At 33.7% G+C, this 21,157-nt stretch overlaps 2 protein-coding genes across 2 annotated transcripts; both read right to left on the bottom strand.

Moving 5' to 3' along the window:
• Positions 1-657: 657 nt before the first annotated feature.
• Positions 658-4,773, bottom strand: LOC145593154 (glucan endo-1,3-beta-glucosidase 6-like). Its single transcript, XM_081649659.1, has 2 exons — positions 3,978-4,773; positions 658-1,976 (listed from the first exon to the last, which is right to left on the bottom strand). The coding sequence occupies exons 1-2, from the start codon at positions 4,328-4,330 to the stop codon at positions 863-865; spliced, it is 1,467 nt and encodes a 488-aa protein (XP_081505785.1). The 5' UTR covers positions 4,331-4,773; the 3' UTR covers positions 658-862.
• Positions 4,774-8,257: 3,484 nt separating this feature from the next.
• Positions 8,258-18,517, bottom strand: LOC145593153 (ABC transporter G family member 24-like). Its single transcript, XM_081649658.1, has 14 exons — positions 17,941-18,517; positions 16,328-16,401; positions 15,204-15,464; positions 14,428-14,491; positions 14,185-14,328; positions 14,012-14,046; positions 13,802-13,875; positions 12,719-13,620; positions 11,609-11,905; positions 10,757-11,236; positions 9,823-9,971; positions 9,187-9,476; positions 8,950-9,083; positions 8,258-8,799 (listed from the first exon to the last, which is right to left on the bottom strand). Exons 1-14 carry the CDS (start codon positions 18,159-18,161, stop codon positions 8,643-8,645), a joined length of 3,282 nt encoding a protein of 1,093 aa, XP_081505784.1. The 5' UTR covers positions 18,162-18,517; the 3' UTR covers positions 8,258-8,642.
• Positions 18,518-21,157: the final 2,640 nt, after the last annotated feature.

Raw genomic sequence — 21,157 nt, 5'->3', positions numbered from 1 at the left:
CAATTACTTAATTGTATGCTTACTTATTATGCGAAATTCATAATGATAAGCCAAGGCAGAAAAGAAATTTTTGAACTCCGTTAAGATCTTATTATCATGGGTTACAACAGTCTAGATATGGTATAATCCTCTTAATGAATACTTTACCAAAGAAGAGCTCAAAATTACTCAAACCAAAAGATAAGAATGGATCTTATTAAGATTAAAGACAAACATAGCGAGAGAAAATGAGTTTTCAAATTGAATCTAGTGTGTTCTAGGGAAATTGGGTTGAAGTTTTATTAAGCTAATCTAATTATTTGGGATAATAAGTTGGCTTGACACTGAGGTTAAGCTGCTGGCAAAATACAACTTATTGTCTGCTAACATTTTATTTTATTTTATTTTATTTTATTTTATTGTTCTTGTTATTACTCTGTTCTATTGTTTGTGTTTTCACTTTCGCTAATCTGACATTTAGGACTACTTAGCATATTACATTTAGCATATTCCACAGCACAATTATAAAAATAAAAACAATAATGGCCAGTATTTTGAATCTCAGACTTTACAGTTTACACTTTGCACTTGCCTTAAAAAGAATGGGAGTCAATAAATGGGGTGGTAAATACAGACATAAGAAAAAAGACTGCACTCGGGAAAAAAATTTGCCAAATGTGAGAAAAAATTATGCAGCCTAGATTTCAATAAAGATGTTCATCAAACCAATGGAATATGGAAACCTACCCTGCTTTTCCCCCCAATATTACATAATTGACAGCCTACCTTAACTGTATTACATAATGAAACATCAGGAAATATTCTGATTTTTTTTTTCTTCAGATTTTCCACTTCAAAAGCACCCGCAACTGAAGTCTCAGAGCTAAAACATTGTCAGAAAGAGAATGCTGATACTGAAAAAACATGATCGTATTCCGGAAACAGGAAACATTAGCTCTGACCCATTATCTGAGGGCTCAATCATGACTGGAAATCTGCAAGTATCTCGGGATGGATCTGATTTAGTAATAGCTCCGAGGCCTTCAAACTTGCATGCTTCATCATCCTGATCATTAATTTGGTAGTAACTATTGTAAGCATAAGATATGTTCCCTCGAGCATCCAAGTCGCCACAAGTGCTTCCATATCCAAGGCTAGTACAATCAGCTCGTGCACAAGCGTAACTTACACTAGGAGCAAGCCTAGAGTCATCAAGCTTTACAGATGGTTTCAACACGCACCACTGACGTTCCTCATATGTTAGACCTTTTGCCCTAACCAATGATCCCAAATTTGTAGTACCCAGGTTGAGTTGGTACTTGGGCTGCCCATCAAAAGTGAATATTCCCCAATGGCGTTCAAAGTTTCCCGGCTGAATGCTCTTTTGATCCTCATCTATTAAACTAAACAAGTATGCATCGATGGGTCCAGGCCTCATTGGTGACCCTTTTCCATTTGCAGTGCGAGTCATGAAACCTTGGTTGAATCTTTGGGCATATTTGACGTTAGCATTGATGTCTCCATCAGTTGGCCAACCTATTTCTCCGACTATGATGGGCATGTTCCCAAACCCATTCTTTTGCAAAGCCCAGACAAGGGTGTCATAGTTAGCATCAAACATGTTGTAATAGCTAGTACCACCATCATTAAGTGGGGTTGCATTGCCATCGAAGAAGGCATACTCCACCGGGAAGTTGGAGTCAGTGTAAAGACTTATGAAAGGGTAAATGTTCACAGTGAATGGTGCACCATTGTCACTTAAGAACTTGACAATTTGAACCATGTAACCATGAATATCATCTCGAAAATCACCACCAGAGGGCATGCTGCTAGGACTTGCATACACATCAGCGTTGCTGGGAACTGTAACCTTCACTTGGTTATTAAGGCGTGCCTTTACTAAGGCATTTTGAATGTTTTGAAGGGCAGGAAAGGTAGTTTTTAAAAAACTTCCATTGTAAGTTGCTAAAAATGGCTCATTCCCAACCGCAACATACCTGCATTTTGAGAAAGTATAAGTAAATTAGACTAACTGATACAGAAGCCACATGCATAAACCCGTATCCATAGCAATTTTCTTAAGCTAATTGAGACTCTGCATAGCAGAAAATGACACTGATTACTTGACTTCTATAAAGCAATGTAAAATAACAAAGTAGCAGAAAACTGAGCTTACATCACACAGGGAAGAAAAAGGAACAACGTCAGAAAACAGTGTTTATAAAAAGCTTGTTTGACACAGAGTAATCCACTATATTAGTATATGAACCTAAAACTACCTAATACCTATAATGGTTGATAAAACGTTATAAGCTATCCTAACTCCTATCACTGAAAGCCAATGATACAAGTTTGACAAAGGGTTCAAAGTCAATTCTTTGTTTCTATGCCTATACAATGGGCTACTATCAAGGGTTGCGCCAAGAATGACACCATCATTAACAGCTACCTGGAAATGTCAATGTTAATATTGTTTACCTGAACTTTAGCATAAACTTTTACAGCATTAACATTTCTTGAAATGTAGCATTAACTTTTACAGCATTAACATTTCTTGAAATGTGTTGCACTTTTCAAGTAACATTGCAACATGCCAATAAGTCAATAATGAGAGTTTTTTCTTCTAAAAATTAATTATACAGTATACAAAAAAAGCATAAGTGGCTTTTTCACCCGTTATTTATACTAATACAAGTTTCCATGTAAGGTCTAATTGTCAAAGATTAATTACATTTCACAAATTATAGATTTATAGATACTAATACAAGTCTCCATCAAGCTAAAGATGTCCAAAGAGTGTTGCAGCAAGATAAATATAGCAAATTATGCAACAATTCAATAAACATGCAGTGACAGGAAATCTTCAGAAATTATGAGGCGAATACACATTGGGTAACTATAGTCCAGCAACACATGCTTTGATAAAGACACAATGGTTATATTTGGACAACACTATACAATTAAGCTCAATTACAATTTCTTCTTTTACTTCCCCTCCTCCCTAACATGCAACGATTACCATGTTAGGAAGTTTCATAAATATAGCAACATTACCATATTTGCACTTTTTTTTTTTCTCTATCTCTCTACTCATCTTAAATTTCTTATATCCCACCCCCCCCCCCCCCCCCCTTGTTGCAATATTAGGGCCATAGGTAAACAAAGGAAGTATTTCACCAAGCCATGAACTGATTTTCTAAAGCAAAACTCATCAAATGTTTCACCATGATATAAGTACTATCACAAAGAGTCCTCATATAATATTCTAGCTTCAACGAGATGGGCAGAGGTAATTTGAGCACATACAACTAAGAACTCCCAGAGGTGAAATTTACATTAACATAGGATAAAAGACATAGTTTGCATTCACTCCGTATTACACAGATATGCACAATATCATCTGCACTTGAACGTCTACCCATATATTGTACATATGCAATTCCAGTATCCTCAGGAAAAGGTCATCCTGGTTTGGAAAATTCTAGAATATTAATCATACTTGTATGCATTCAGCATCAATACCACCAGTCAAATGAACAGCAGATGGGCAGAATCGAAGCAACTATCATGTACTATAGTTAAATAGACATGTAAGAACCAAATTTCAAAATAATAAAGACTTTGATTTTAAGAAAGTTCAGATAATGACCAGTCAACCGAGTCGATTTTTTACTTTTTTGGACTAATAATGAGCTTACATGTCCGGTACTAACATGTGCATGGTACATCCAAGCGTATGACAGACATGCAATTGATGCAAGGTTCAAATAAAAGTTACTCGAGTTCAATTTACAATTAAAATAAGCTCATACAAGTGTCAATAAGTCATTATAATATCAAATAAGATAAGTTCGGGTAAAAAGAACAAACCATTCACACTAACCCTTTTAAGCAACTAGCTTCTTCTACCAAGCCAAAACAGAACTTAAATCAAAACATATGCGAACAGAACAACATAGGATTATACATGAAGAGAGAGAAAGAGAAAGAAAGTAAACCTTATATTGACTTTGTTTTTCTTGACATGTTCAGTCACATTCTCTGACACCCATTTATCAGCAGCTTTACCACTTGAAGCAAGAGTTGAAAGCATGTCATTAGGAATTCCAACCATAACTTCAATCCCAGTTTTACCAAGAGCATTTAGTGTGCTATAATCTGCATCAAAAAGCTTCACTTTTTGTATTCCATTTTCTCTCAACATTCTCACCACTACATCTGGTGGTAAAGGGTGTGAACATTGTGTGCCCCAATTAGCACCTATTCCATTCACTGTTATTACCATTGAAATCAACCAAAACAACCCAAAAATAACAGATAAACACCCTGTATGTTGCTTGAAATATGCCATTTTTGTCTTTAATTAGGAGTTTAAAACTTTAATTACATAAAACCCTGAAAACAAAAGATCCAAAGATGAAAGTAAGGTGTTTTTTTGGGGTTAATTTAGTTCAAAAAAACCCTAAAATGGAGATGGGTATTTCAAAAAATAGCTTGAAAACTCAAATTGAAGAATACCCATTTCATTATTTGCAAAATTTTGGGGAATATTTGTTGAATGTAAAGTGGGGTAAGAAGAAAAGATAAGAACTTGAGCTAAAAAGCAGCTTAGAAAGGCTGAAAATGTTGGTTACACAGAGAAAGCAATCAGATTGAAAAAAGTATTTGGCTTTTCAATAAATAGATAGACATGAATAAGGGAGAAATAGAGGAGGTGAATATGAGAGGGAAAACAAGTAAAGAGAGCTAAACAAGTTAAACTGAAGCAGAATTGTCTGGAGTAGAATAGAGTAGGAAATTTGAAGTTCATTCGAGTAAAATTTTAGGTGAGAGAATGAAAAATGAGAGACGTTGGAAAAGAATTAATTGTTGTCAACTTTTGCACTTTTTCATTGAATGTTGGAAAATTTGTGCAATAATTTTACTGGTACTAGATTTATGCATGATTTCTTATTTTTCTAAATTAATACCAAATTAGGAAAATATATTAAAATTAGAGTTGCAATTTTAATGAAATAGAAAAATTATACTATCTCCGATTCTTATTAGTCACAACAAAGGGAATAAATTATATTTCACAAATAATATCCCTTTATTGTGGTTAGGGTTGCTAATCAAGGGTTATTCACTGAGCTGTTATTCGATCAAGGGTTACTCAGTCGGCCAGAGATAAAAATAAAAAATTAAAAAATTAAAAAAAAAAAGTGTCGTAAAAGTTAACAGATAAACAATTATAAATAATAATAATAATTGCAACTTGCAAGTAGAGCTGTCAATTCGGGTAAACGGGTCGGGTAAGAGTGGGTCGGGTCAACTCGGGTCGGGTCAATTCGGGTTAATGTCGTAACCTATGCGGGTTGGGTCATGCTTGAGTCGGGTCACATCGGGTCATACATCTTATCGGGTTTGGGTCGGGTTAATAACAGGTCGGGTTACATTTGGGTCGGGTGAACAATAGGTTGGGTTTAATTCGGGTTTTCATGGGTTAAAACGGGTTAGGGTAATCCTCGGATTCGAGTTAGGTTCGGTTCAAGTCAATAATTTGCGAGTTAGAATCAAGTCGGGTCATTCTCGGGTTCTAAATCGGATTCGGTTCAAGTGAATAATTTGCGGGTTATAATCAGGTTTGGTCATTTCCAAGTCGGGTCATTCTCGGGTTCAAGTCGGGTTATGTTCAAGTCAATAATTTACGGGTTACAATCAGGTCAGGTCATATTCGGGTTCAACTAATTATAAATAGATAATTATCATTTTTATCAAGCTAATTATTTCCTTTGACTATAATATATATGGAAACATACTAGGGAACCATAGTCTATAATTTAGGAAGATAATTGGCCATACAACAAATATATACTGTATTTAACTCTTAAATTTGGGGATGATGCTCCCTTCTTTTGCTGGCCTGGACCGACTTGATCTCCCTAGACAAAATGCTTTGATCAACAATAATAAGGTGGTCTAAATTGAATTTAAGGTGATTTGAAATCGGGTTAGGAACAATTTGGGTTGAATTTTGGTCGGGTCTATAACAAGTCATGTTGATTTTCGAGTCGAGTTAGTGAACGATTGGGTTGAATTTTTGGGTCGGGTTAGTAATAGGTCGGGTAAAATTCGGGTCTGGTCAATAACAAGTTGGGTTGAATTTGGGTCGGATAAATAACAAGTCAGGTTGATTTCGGGTCGAAGTTTGTAACAGGTCGGGTTAAATTCAGGTCGGGTTAGGAACGGGTCGGGTTGAATTCAGGTCGGGTTAGTAACAAGTCGGGTTAAATTCGGGTTTTGACGGGTTAAAACGGGTTTGGGTCAATTTCGGCTCAAGTCGGGTTCGGTTCAGGTCAATAATTTACGGGTTACATTTGGGTCGGGTCATCTCCAGGTCGGTTCATGTTCGGGTTCAAGTCTCACAAACTCGGGTTTAGGATTGGTTTCAGGTCGGGTTTGGATCACCATTTTTTCGGGTTCAAATGGGTCAATTAATAATCTGGTTCGGGTCGGTATTTCTGATCGGGTCAGTTTTTGACAGCTCTACTTGCAAGTATTAAAAACAAGGAGGATTATTGTTTTGCTTTGTAGTGGCGATAATACTTGTGGAGTATATTATCTTGACGAGATTCGGTATTGATTTAATTGTATTGACTAAACTAGTTAATTGGTAAAGAGAATAATTAATGTCTGAAAAAAATGGAAAAAAAAGAGGCATCTTTTTTGCAGCAAATTGTTGGGGCAGGAGAGAGTGAGAGAGACCAGTTGATGAACGAGAATAAGTCCTCCCCATTTGTCCTTTTGGTAACAGAGGAATCTTTTTATTACCAAGATTTTTTTTTATTTTTATTTTGTTGTCTTAAACTTTAAAAATTGTGTGGTTAGGTGATGTAAACAAAGATGTTACGGCTTAAAAGTTGTGCTTTGGAGAGATTTTAAGCATATAAGCATAGTACAGTAACGTATTTGAACAAAGTTTAAAACTGTGGGACTGCCAATATACCATGCCACTCGTGAGGGGTTAATCGATAGTCAATATTCCGTATCTAATTACCGGAAAAAATTAATTTTGACACATCTTTGATTAGGATACTCTCCTTGTGTTTTTTTTTAAGTGTTATAGTATTATTTTAGTAATGTATGAATATATCACTAAAAACTAAGATTATTTAAGAATATTTTATCCACTTCCTAAAAAAAAAAAAATGATAATAAAAAATGAAAAAAATAATTATGTATTTGATCCGTTTGACCCGATTAAAAATCTAGTGTTCCAATGCGAAATTTCAGATATCTAATTAGTTTTTTTAGTATTCCATATTCTAGATTGGATATGCGGGGAAAAAAAAAATCAGGTTACTGAATCGGTTAAATATTGCATTTTTTCTCAAAGGTTTATGATCTGATTTGAAAATCTAGTGATATGATTCGAAAACCTGATGATTCGATTCGAAAATTCAGATATATAATTTGAAAAATCGGGTATCCAATAGTTTTCGAATCTAATACTAAATTACTAATCACCTATTTTTCAATTTGAATTTTCGATCGGATCCAAAATTGAATAGACTACTAAAAACCATGTTCTTATATTACAATGGGTAACCGTATACCCTATGCCAAAATCATCTTTATATTTACCTAAATAATTTCCCTTGATTTGTTTAAGGTAATAAAAAGAGGAAAACATTAGGTGTTCCCTCCTCACAAGAACATTAGCTATCCAATTAATTTTTTTTCACTTCTCTATAGATGTGGTTATTCTCCCAAATAGTAGTTGGATATTACAAATACAACTAGTTAATAGCTTCAAAAAAATCAAGAATACCTTTTGTGTCAAAAAAAGAAGAAAAAAAAAAAAAAAATCAAGAATACAAGAAATAAAAAGGACAGGAAGTCAAGAACCCTAGAGTTTTTTTTTCCTTTGTTTTTATCAAAGAAATGGGTATTGTACTCTAAAATCTAAACAAACATGGGATGTTGTCAAGTAGGGAATTATACTCAAACTCTATTCTCACGTAACAACCAATAAACAAGCTGTTAAGTACTATGAATTATATATTATAATCCTGTATCTAGTTGTCCACTGTCGCATTTTGCTGCTCTTCAAAAACTTTACAATTCAATCTGGCTGTATGAAAAACATAAAAAGTGCTCAAGATTACTTAAACAAAAATGTAACAAAATTTCTTTAGCCAAAAGTTTATGTAACATGTATTGTACTTGGTTTGTTCAATATAAATGGCTCATCAATAGTGTAATTTGAACTAATGATATGACAACTAATCTCGGACAAAGGAATACAAATCACACAATTAGTCTATCACAAAACTGGTCAATTAACAATTGTAAAAGAATGTGTCTTATTTAAATCGTTGCTTTGCTTTTATAGCTCCTTTTACAAGTTGGCAAGGACTCAAGGAGTGGCTTTAATATCTATGTACAGACTAACATACACAATGTACCTTTTACATGTACAAAAAAAAAATGTATGATACAAGTCACCTAAAGGCAAAAATCCCTAGATCAGCAAGATCCTTCTCTTCAAACTCGAGTAATCGAAAGTTTGAAAGGCAGTGCAGAACCAGTTGGGTGCTGATGATGGATTTCAATATGTCTGATCTTAGGGACAAAAAATTGTGTTTGGAGTAAAAATAGAACTGACCAAAGAAATAACCTCACTTCTTTCGAATAATCAGCAGACTGATGAAAGCTATCACACGGCTAACCAAACCGAAAGCAATGAGGATTAAGATGCATTCTTTCCAAGCATGGAGATTATAACCCAATTTTACAAGAATGCCGCAACGATTTATAAGCCATACTCCATAATACCTGTAAAGAAATGGAGCTGTTCAGTTCATAAACTTGCATGGCCTAAAATAAGGGACTGCGCCAAGAAATAAATTTATAGACTTTATGCACTTTGTCTTTTTCATCACAAATTAGTTGTAAAAACTTGCAGACACCACATATTTTACATACCTCCTCGCGTTTGCAATCACTAGTGCTTCCAGAGTCCACTTAGGGTAACATAGATAGGCTATGCCTTTCAATGCCTCATTTTTCAGTGACTGACTTGCAATCAGGGTTAAGCAAACAGGGAAAAGCACTGAAAACTGCAAGAGGAAATCCAAATTTAGCAGGAAGTCAAAGGACGAACATGAATATCACAAATAATCAGTAATACGAAAAAGTTATCCAAATGACCGAGTAACTTACTAGTTGGGCAGGACCAGGGTTCAGGAAGATGGCAAAAGCATAACCCATTCCCGTCACACAATAGACAAGACAGATCAGAACAGTATAATTGTCGATAAAAGTTGATCTTGGATTCGTGAAGAAGTAAAACATGGAGAGAAACACAACAGGCTTGATCACTGTACTAAAATGGTCCACAGTATCCTTTGCAAGAAAATGTGCTAAGCTGCTGATGCCAGAAGCACTCTCTCTCAAGTATTGTAACTTGTCCTGAGAAAAGGTTCTTAGTGCAGCAATTTGACATAAGAGAGCTGAAGTAAGGGAATATTAGTTAGATCGTAATAACAAATGAATGCAACTATGAGGGTAAAACACAATACTAGGTGCTGACAAAGAAGAAAAACTCGGGAAATAAGGCAGATTAAACCACTCTAATTATTTTTTTCTTTACCAACACTTCATATGATGTTCAATGGGTGAAACACAAGTCATGGAAGTTAAGAAGGTTAACTAATAATAAATCTAATGGTAGGCTTTGAAATTTTGGATAGTCAATGATGATGAATTGCTTTCAATTATCATTATAGCCTCAACCTAGGATACAAGTGCAATGTGGAATTCAAAAATATGTTAACAGTGCTTTAATTTTAAACTTACATATAGCAATGATAGTATATGTATATCCGGTTGCCCCAAAGTCCATGTCACTGATTTTGGTAATAGCACCTAGGCAAGCTCCGGCAAGTAATAGTATAAGATAATCTGTTGCCTGTAACCTGGCTTCTCGTAGTCGCTGCTTGGTTATCCTGAAAAAAAAAATCAAAAAAAAAAAAAAAATATTACTAATAAATCATATAAAATCACCAAAAAATAAAATAAAAAATAAAAACAGAATCATATACAAAGTGTAAGTTAAAATTTAAGCTGATCATGAATTTCAAGTAGGCAGAGGCAATGGAGTTTTCTGCTAGTCTGCTAATAACAAGATTATCGAATTAATCAATTCACTGCATGAATGCCACAAACTACAAGCAAAGCAAACAGAGACATAGGAATAACTGGGATCGCTTTGATATATTCAATAAAAAAAAAAATAATAAAAAAAAAAAACACAGATAAAGAATGTACAGTATGAATAAATCTGAAGTCCAAACATAAATAATTCTTAGGGCATTTAGTCCTATGGGAACAAAGAATTAGAGGTAGTTCAGTGAATTAAAAAAGACATTCAGATTATCAAGATTACAAGCATTTGAATTATAATAGATGGACGTCTATCCATTGATCAAAATATCGAGTGCACACCAAGATTGACCTTTTCTAGGGCATATAGGCACAAAATTAAAAGATTTCTTCCGGGCTGCTGGCTGAAGACTGACACCAATGCGTATAGAAGTTTCAAAACAATGTTCTATAAAGCTCTTACTCCTGGAAATCTAGCCAAAAGCCTACTGAACTTGCAGCTAATAGTGCACAATGTCAGACAACAAGATCATACACAAAATGGTGCTTATTTCACTGATAATAAACTATACATGCTAAAGATCAAATTATGAAAGTGTAGATAAGATGATTTACAGAAGATCATCACCTGCCAAGGAAGTACTTGTATTGCTGGATTATTCCAGGGGTTCTACGATCAGCCAAGTCCTTTTGCTTGAGGAAATAGTGGTGGATGTGGTCGCGTCGTTGCTCAACATTGGACCTTACGTCCTGCCAAATTTCTGTGGTAAAAGATTGGAGCTCACTACCAGAACCAATAGATTCACTTCCATTTCTCAGAGGATTTCCCAATTCAGCAGCTCTGGATTGCATATCCTCCGGCACCGTATACCCGTTGTGAAGCAACCATCTTAAAGGAAGGTCTTTATAGTTTATACTGGAGCTAGGGCTTGGCTCCACCATGCCCTCCAGAATATCAATATAGTGATCCGGAGGGTTCACTCGTTCTGGAACATTTATTCCAAGCCCTCCAAAGTACTCCTCTACATTTCTCACTGATCCGTGATAAACCATGAGACCACCCTTTGCAAGAAGTATCAAATCATCAAACATCTTGAACAGTGCATAGCTGAAAAAGAAAAGTAATAAGGAATGCAAGGTCATATCAACAAAGATCAGCTTCTATGACAATCAGGTAAAGGCATAAAGCAGTTCCAATAATAACATGCAGGTTATCACATTCACATGTTACAAGAGTATATCATATGAAAAGGAACTTAGATTCTCATATTGAATGCCTCCACTATTACTTGTATGTCTGCATGCCAAATTGCTAAATTTAGCAGTGCTCGGTCTCATATTAAACAAATAAACAAACATAAATGGAGATTCTTTGATTCTTTTATTTTTTGGAATTTCTTAACACTGTAATTCACATCAGTTTTGAACTAAAGAAACTTGGATTCTTTTCAAAAAGTCTCTTTCCATCAGGATAGCATACCTGGGCTGATGAACTACCATGCAAACGTTCACTCCTGCAAGGGCTTCATGTTTAAGTGCTTTTAGGAGTAATCTAGATGATGAACTGTCCAAACCAGAGGTTGGTTCGTCCAAAAATAGAAGGGAAGGCTCAATAACCATCTCCAGGCCAACATTTACTCGCTTTCTCTGGCCTCCAGAGATTCCTCGTTTCTCCACAGTTCCAACCAAGGAATCCCGCACCTCCTGTAGCCCCAAGTTCATAAGAACTCTTTCGACAATTAGAACTTTTTCTGCTCTTGGCAATTTAGTGGACAGTCTTCAATCAGGGGAAAAAAATAATCATCAGTGCAGAGAATAGTACCAACAAGAATCACTACTAAGAAAATAAACTGGGAACCTGAGGTTCCTCCTTTTACAGTGAATAGTGCTTGTGCAATTGTGAGTTCTAGGAACAGATAATAAATTGATTATATTTGTACACACAAGAAAAGAACATATCCATAACAAGACAGAAACATAAAAAGACCTTGATGATATTATATTCTCCACCAATTTTATAAGATGACTAAGTAATAAAGTGAGATCCTGACACAATAATATGTCAAGCTTAACAAGATAAAATCACAAGCAAAGCCTAGAAAAATGCTTTTTACTGTCTCATCTCCGATCCTATTTGGAATGCTAAGTTCTCTATAATTGTTAAAAGGATATTCGTCTAGACAGTTTCTCTGGTATGAACAACAGTTCAATACCATGATAATTCGCAAATCTGGAGGTCTTATAAGGCTATCATTACTACCATCTGCATCACATGCTTATTTATTTTTCTAACATGAAGTTGGATACAGGAGAGATTGAATGTTGGGTGTTTTTTGTTGAAAAATTGTTTTACGGCAATGCCACTGCAGCATTAACTTCGAAGTGTTAACCAACATAAATTCAGTCTCAGCTTTTGGAGTATAAGATACTTGTATTATCAGAGGAATCACTACTTTCCTATTCAGCTTGAGGCAATAGGGTTTAGAATCTAGATTCTGTTACAACATGCATTCATATAATTGATGGATTAATATATCACTCCTATCATTCCATTGTACTTTTAGCCTTTGAGGAATGAAATCCAACATACCTGCACCATGCACTGAATCGAAGGTTCTCCTCTACAGTCAAGTTCCCATGTACAATATCATCTTGTGGCACAAAACCAACTATTTTCTTGTAAGAATGAATTGACTCCGGTTTGCCATTTATAAGAACTAAGCCACTCTTCTTGCAACCAGTTTCTTTTCCTGCTAATGCAGACATTAATGTTGTTTTCCCTGCACCTGATGGACCCATGACAGCAGTTATACGGCCAGGCATAATTTTTCCAGTTAGACACTTTAAAAGACATCTTTGCTTGCCTTTCAATGTCAGAGTTAGATCTTTAAAACCAACCTCGATTAAAGGCCTTTTCTTTTGTTCATCTCCGGTAGCTAATGAAACCACTCCAGAAAAAGTTATATTTTCATACAGCCTCTCTTGAGATTTTTCTTTCTCAATTTGACCATATGCATACTTGAAAATCTGACTGTCTGTACGAATGCCTTTTTCTTTGAGAATTTTTTCCTTTGAATTTTTACCTTTAATCTCAAGGCTTAATCTAGCAGGATTACGAGGCCCATCTTCAGGTATATGTAAGCCTGATCGATTTACTGGTCCCACTAAACCTGTGGATGGCTGCAAAGCGCTTGAATTACCAGCATAATTAGTTGGCAGTGCAAAAGTATCTTCTTGGACTTCAAGATCATGCAAAATCTCGAAATTTTCTGGATGATTTCTGTTTGAAAATCTTCGTGATAGATTAGCTTGTAACTTGCCTGCATGCTTTGTAGCAGCATCTTTTGCAACTTTCCACCTTGCTCGCACAAGTTCCTTCTGTTGCACACTTCTAGCAGCTCGTTCTCTGTTTCTGGCACGTCTTCGCTCTCGAATGGAAAGAATTTGGTCTGAGAAGTTGTAGATGATGAGAAGAAGAGCAACTAAAGCAATCTGCATCAGCAAGTGGAAGATTACGATTCCCATCAGTAGTTTATAAAAATGTAACATTGTAGTACTACGGATACAGAAGAAAAAATATTAACATGAAGATTGAAGAGAGGTACATAATATTTATAGATTGATGCAAACAACATACAGGACTTGCTTTAAAAATGAAAAATAAATTTCTTACTATTAGCATAATTCCATAAGTGTGGATATTCTGTTCCTTTGAATTTTCCTTGCATGAGATCAACTTGGAGCATCCTGCATAAAAATAAGTCAGGCTTTTCTAAAGCCAGGTGTAAACTATAATTTAAAAAGTTGAATAATTAAACTTCTTCTAAAGCATGCATTTTTCAAAAACACTAAAACTGTAATTTAAGTTTGATGAGAATCTTACGTGTTTCTGATGTAGAGCCTGTCAAGCAGTAATGTCTGAAATTAGATAAAAGAAGATTAACATACCATAGCGAAATATATGTCTACTATAAGGGAAGCCAAATATATTGTGACTTGAAGCATTTAAATTACTAGCCAGAAGATGCCTTTCAGGCATTGGATATAGGAAAATACCCGTTATCACATGGTTTTTTTTTAGTGGTTGTGGGACAATATGATCCTGCAGGGCAGAAAACTTCTCTACTTCTACTGACATCAGCCCATATGTTCGCTCCACCACATGTATGGTTCCTTCCTGCGGGAAGTTGATAATTGTATCTGTGAAAACCCATCCCATATTGTTAATAAAGGGCTGTAAACTAGGATAAGATAAGGGAACTTTAAGACAGAGAGGAGGGAGGAAGAACTTGTACTTACGGTTCACATAAGCCAGTTGTTTGATTAAAGGTTGCCAACGGACAGTATGAACCCAAAGGGCAAGCTTCAAGATTGAAAAGCATAAATTAGGAGGAGAGGTGAATGAAAACAACTAAAGTCATAATAAATCATAAGTTCACAACATTCGCAAGCAGCAAAAGGAGTTAATATAAAGTACTAATCTATTATTTTCTCAATCACATACGCTGGTGTCATGACTGATGTAAAGTGAAGGCAGCAGATAATAGTAAGAAAGATAAGTTTGAGAAAAGTGAACCACATTTATGTGAAGAGATAAAAATGATGCCACATTGAGAAAAGACAAAGTCAAACAGCAGATCAAGGTCACTAAAATTACAATAATTCTGTAGTTATGCATTTTCTTATTGTTGTGAAGAAAGCATAGAAAGTCAAGAGTAGGTTAATCATGATAAGCAAAATCTCAGCTTAATCACAAAATAAGGATAGTATTATAATATTATATAAGCAAACCAACATCTAGCATCTTGATTATTAAGACTTGGAAGTGCAAAAGACCTCAAGCAAGTTTGATGAGGGACAAAATCAGGCCCTAATAAAAGAATGAATATCTACAAATCTAAGACTTCCCAGTAGCATAATTAGGTATTTGCATGTTATAATGTGGTTCCCCATTAGAGTTATATTGTATTTATAAAAAATTAAAATGAAGGAATAAAAACATATAATTAGATTATAGCTGAAATTAGTTTCAGCATCAGCAACTCAGGAGAAAGTGATAAAGTTGAGACACCTACGCATCATGCAAGTAAGACCTTGTGGGCAAAAGAAACCCTCACAGCAACTTTTACATTCAGAAGTTCTTGCAGGTATCTCCTTGTCAGTAGTCTCCAAATCAATTTTTTTAACAGAACCAGTGCTGCAAGCCCATCCGGGCTCGCATCCAGCAACCCAGGAAGTTAGATTACAGTTCTTGTTAGCTTGAAGGCCACCATCATCAAAGAAGCTACCCAAGTAGACCCTTATCTCTGCTTCTGTGCACAATCGGGATGCAGCATCTGTATGCCAATGTAAAAATTCTAGATTACAACACTGTAAGAAAATTGGCAGTGATTAAGATGAATTATACATAGGCAACAAATTAACATAAGTGAGCTACCCAGTACCCATTACAAATTACTTCCATCACCAGCACAGCATTCTAAAAGCCTATTTGCAATTTAGCACAGCTACATGAATAAAGGACTGCTGTTATATGCCAAAGCAACTAGTGTTGTATGAGAAAATATCTGTGCCCCCTCTTCTTTATCAAACAGTATTCTCACCTCTCAAAATCATGGGGAGATTCCATTTTGAATACGTTATGCAATACCTTGGTATCAACAAGGAGTAAACGATATCGACCATGATGCCACATTTAGTTAATTTGCATATAATTTTTTAAATGGACTAGACAAACTATGAACTGTGTTAGAAGGTCTGAAGCTTAAGTACACTTCTAGTCTTCCAATATGATCCTTTCTTAATTTAAACAAAAGAATGAGCAACTAATAACCAAGCAAAACACATTTCCCATTTCTTGCACTTAAAATCCAAGGCAGCCTATGATACTTTTATACAAGAGCTTAAAAAGCACTCTTAGTGAATAATTACATATCCAAAATGCCAAAGTCAACCAAGTTCATTCTTTACATAAGTGGTAGACAATACATTCAGAAAAATAAAATAAAATTCTGTGATTGAGTTTATTTCTTTTTATGTAGATTCAATCAACTAATCTGTCAAATTTTCAGTTCATGTCATCCAAGGATAGTTTCTGTTGTGATTCCTCCAAGTTCTTTATATATCTCATCTTCTTCCTGACTGAGATAGATTGGACAAAAGATTCACAGATAATGTACAAAAAAATGTTTAGTCATACCTTCAGTTTTTGCTATGCATGTAGTCAAAAAGTCCAAATTTGGGTAATTAAAAGCTCTATTCCAATCCAATTTCCTGTAACATGATAGTACATAAAATTACTAATAATAATCACAAAATGATTGTGGAACATGTAGTATGAGCTTTCATAAGGTTTCGATATATTTGGCCCGGCAGGGCACATATGAATCATATTAATGAGGTTACTGACAATGCATATGTGTGGTAACCAACGATGATGGGGGTATTGTACATGCAAATATAAGTGTATCAAAAGCAATGAAGTTAACAGCTAATGAATTAATGGGATACTTATGAAGTTGTAAACAATGATTTGATGAAGTTAAAGAAAATGCTGCACATACAATTGAGCATGTGAGGGCATGGAAAACCAATTATTGTCTCTTCCCAAGCAAAGCATTATTTGTTTTATTTAGTTGGACAGTATTTTGTTCACTATGATGGGAATGGCGTATGTGTAAGAAAAAAGCAAGAGAGTGTGGGGTAAAAGGATTTTTGTTGAAAAGACAATGTGGTGATATTGTGTAAGAAAAAGTGTGCCAAAAATAAATTTATAACAAACAAAAAAGACCCCAGGTTGTACTTTCTTGCAATTTTTCACCTTAAAATCAAAGTAATATTGAGTAAAAATGATTTAAGAATAATTAAAATAAGTTAAGTTCAGAAAACTAAGTTTTAATTAGTAAAGATCAATCAACACGGGGGAATTTTATCTCTGTCCCAAAATAATCGACACATTTGAATTTTTTTCACTAATGATATACTAATATTGACCATAGGTTTTTAATAAACTATAATATTAAAAGCAAATATTATCTAAAATATGTTGTTAAGTAGGTTTTAATACGTAGAATAAAGTTTCATAATATATCAACTTTTTTTTTTTATACTTTGCACTTTTTATAATATATAATTATATACTAGTGTAGTCCGGGTGTTGCTCCAGGTTGCTATTATGTATTTAATATTTGATTATTTAGGGTGTCTTCTTTTTTCTTTTTTTAATTAGACATTATAATTTGCAATTATATACCTTTATTTTCATGTTTATAACATGATTGATGATTGACTTAGATGATTAAATAAGCATCTTATATGGCGCAATGAAAAGGGGTCTACATGACATATATAGACGTTCTTAAGAACGCTGTGTAAGGTCAAATTAGTGCAGATTGAGGGAGTATCAACATTGTCAAATACTCTGTAATTCGTTTATCCGCTTACCAACCAAGTAGTCCAAATCATCAAAGCTGTCGAATATAACTCCGAATAAATGTACAACATGCAAGTAGAGTTTATTTATCATCGCAATTAATAGAACAACCTCACATTTATGTACTACTCTACTATTTGCTGTTATTGGTAAAAAATGGAGGGAATATTAATTGCTAACCCCCTCTTTGCCCCTACGCCCCCCTCCACTAAAAAGTTAACGAACCCCAAATATACAAAAGCAACACCAACTAAAAATAAAAGTTGGTTGTAAATTTGTAATTGTACAACAACGTACTAATTCAAAAAATGTACGACAAAATCACACGTCAATCGATCAGTATTAAAAAAAAAAAAAAAAAAGAAAAGATTATTACTTACTCATCAAGAATGCAGAAGTCAGCACGGCGTTGCATCTCCAACGCAATCCTATCCGTAACATTCGCAACTCCGCTTCTCAACTGCAATCGAAGCTCATCTTCATTTACATTATTCTGAACTTGAGCTTGAGCTTCAACTTGTATCGCCGCCATTGATATCACTACCACTATCAACACCGCCATCGTTGGAACTAACCAACATTTTTCAGCTCCGACACTCATAATAATAATTTCAATTTATCCACAAATTAAGCTCAAACTTCAATTAATTCGACAAATTAAGCTCAAACTTGAAAATATTTTCCAGAAAATTGGAATTGGAGGTGAATCTGAAATGGAGAAAAATGAAGAAATTAGGAGAGAGAAAATGGTGATGGAAGGCGGCCTATGAATCAATGGAATCAACAAAAACATAATGATGAAATTTGGACTAAAATAATAGAGTGAAAATTGAAAGGGTTGAACAGTGACCCAGTTAATGGTCCTTTAAATATATATAAACAAAACCAAGTTACACGTTAATTAGCACGAGTCAAGAAAGATACGGGAGCATTAACGTAGTTGTAATTGGCTGCTCAAATTTTAAATACTTCGAAAGTTTTTCGTCTATTACACGGTATTTTTTTTTTTTTTTTTTTTTTTTTTTTTTTTTTTGAAGTGGTAAACTCTGTAGGTTGAAGAACAACATTGTTCTTATTTGAACGACCTTTTTTATTCTCGTACAACTTTTTGTTTTTTTTAATAAGGATGAGGACTGGGGAGTTCCAAAATCCAAACCCAGTTCATCATCTCGATACGGTCGTACAGGTAGGAGTGAAAGTTAGTGGTGTGGTTTATAGTCTAAAATCGAAATCAAATCATATTAATTCGGTTTTGGAATTTTCAAATCACATCGCACCATATTATTGTAGAAATTGAACCAAATCACACCGTTTTAAATTTGTTTTTTTTCTTTAAAAAAAAAAGCACATTGCAATTTTTTAAGCTTAGTGATTTGGGCCTTAATTTGCAACTTTTTATGGGCCAAGTTACTCATAATCCAATTAGTATTATGTGCACCATAGTGCACCTAGAAATAAGTGCACCATGTCTATACTTTTGAATATTTAGTAAAAAAAATTGAACATTTTACAAAAAATAAACAGTTTAGTAAAAAAAAATATGAACATGTCACAAAACTGAACATAAACATGCAATTTTTATGTTCATATTTTATAAAGAAATGTTCATTTTGTATACAGTAAATGTTCAGTTTAAATTACAAAACTATTGAATTATTACGACTTTACGAGTCACACAAACTTCTTTCAAAATTTGTCTGACTCGTAATAATTGAAAATTTGCGATTGTCCAGATTTTTTTTACTAAAGGTTCAAAAATTGTTACTATTCATATTTTTTTTACTAAGGGTTCAAAAGTATATAGGCGTGGTGCATTGTGATTGTTCAGATTCTTTTTTACTAAATGTTCAAAATTTGTGATATTCAGATTTTTTACTAACTATTCAAAATTCGCAATTGTTCAAATTATTTTACTAAATGTTCAAAAGTATAGGCGTAATGCATTGTGATTATTCAGATTTTTTAACTAAATGTTCAAAATTTGCAATGTTCGGATGTTTTTACTACATGTTTAAAATTTGTAATTGTTTAGATTTTTTTACTAATTGTTCAAAGGTAGGCGTGGTGCACCTATTTCTAGGTGCATCTTAAAATTTGCGCTCATAATCTGTCTTTTGGGCTTGATTAATCAAAATTAAAGCCAACAGATGTCAAATAGTAAATAATGAAATAACAACTTCTAATGAATTTGGATATGGACCATATTTCGGTTTGGATTTCGTTTTTTCAAATCCTAAAACTGAAACCAAACCACAATTTTTTTTTTTCAAATCAAATCGAACCATATTAGAAATAAAACCTCGCTGCATTTCTACATCTGTTCGATTTGAGGTTTGTTTTGATTTTAATCTGCATTAATTAGTTTCACCCTTACATACGAGAAAACAAAATTTGTTTGTAGAGTAACAAAATTGATTCGAGATTCGACAAATGAGAATTGATATTAAGGCTTAGTTTCAATAGACATGTTAATTTATAAATGGTTAAGTCAAGATTCGAGAGATGCGATTTAATACCAATAGATTAATTATGTGATTGTAATACGTAGCGAAAGCCCTATATAATCTGGTTAATTTATGCATTGATAATTGATTGTTGTCTTTCATATTGGAGTATTAATTATTGGTGAACCTATGACCCAAGGCCTTTTATTATTGATTATTCCCTTAGTTTAATTATTGTTGTATTATATTATCGCAATTCTTACTTTTTTTTTAATATAATTTAGATTATAATAATTTATTAGAAATAAAAGAACATTGTTTTTTTGTGGATTCGACCTTATTTCCCTATCTATTTTAGTTAATGGTTTTAGGAATTATTTTTGATTAGGTGATACGACTTTAACCTGTCATAGCAAAAGTCAAACACATGATATTTTGGTGGTAGCAAAACTCAAAATTTCCTAATATATATTGCGATTTTATAAAAATCAATGGTATATGACGTCAAAATATTCTAAACCAAAAGGAGGTAGTCCCCATTAATATCACATATTAACATGAGTTGTTAATATAGTGGCAAAATGGAAAATAAATGCCTTGGTTTTTGTAGTTTATTCATCAATAATCAATAACTTAATACTAAAACAGACACCGGGAGTGACACGAGTCACATCCTGATGTTGTTTTTTCCCTCCAAAACTCCCCTTCCTTTTTTGACTTTTTTTTTTAATTTTTTTTTTAATATTTGATTCTATAATAATATCATTCCAAATCTTTTATATTATCTTTATGACAAATATATATTCCTTCTTATTTGGTGTCCATAATTATTCTATATACATTTACCTAAATGATTGTTTCAACTTCTTCAAAAAAATAAAATTATTTCAACTCTTTTTTAACTATCTTTTAAATGGAGTATTATTAGATTTTGCCAAAACAAATTGATTCATATAATAGATGTTAATTAAAGAAATTACTTTAAAATATCACTTAATTTTATTTTTTTCAAATACCTCTAGCTAATATTTTATTTCAATTTCAATTCAGTATAACTATATATTCAAGTTAATTACAATTTTGTTTACGAAATTTTTACTACTATACATACAATTTTGTTAATTACAATTATGGATCCTGATTGTGTAATTGA

The sequence above is a fragment of the Chenopodium album genome, chromosome 18 (genome assembly GCF_948465745.1).
Source record: "Chenopodium album chromosome 18, dcCheAlbu1.1, whole genome shotgun sequence".
In the NCBI taxonomy this organism is placed as follows: Eukaryota; Viridiplantae; Streptophyta; class Magnoliopsida; order Caryophyllales; family Amaranthaceae; genus Chenopodium; species Chenopodium album.
Note: the sequence above shows the minus strand (reverse complement) of the source record. Positions and strands in the feature narration are given on the sequence as shown.

Coding starts and splice junctions, on each gene's coding strand:
- LOC145593154 (XM_081649659.1), bottom strand. CDS start 4,330: ATGGCATATTTCAAGCAACATACAGGGTGTTTATCTGTTATTTTTGGG. Junction 1,977..3,977: donor AAAAACAAAGTCAATATAAG/GTTTACTTTCTT, acceptor CTCAAAATGCAG/GTATGTTGCGGTTGGGAATG.
- LOC145593153 (XM_081649658.1), bottom strand. CDS start 18,161: ATGAGTGTCGGAGCTGAAAAATGTTGGTTAGTTCCAACGATGGCGGTG. Junction 14,047..14,184: donor AAAAAACCATGTGATAACGG/GTATTTTCCTAT, acceptor ATCTAATTTCAG/ACATTACTGCTTGACAGGCT. Junction 13,621..13,801: donor CTTATGGAATTATGCTAATA/GTAAGAAATTTA, acceptor TTGCTGATGCAG/ATTGCTTTAGTTGCTCTTCT.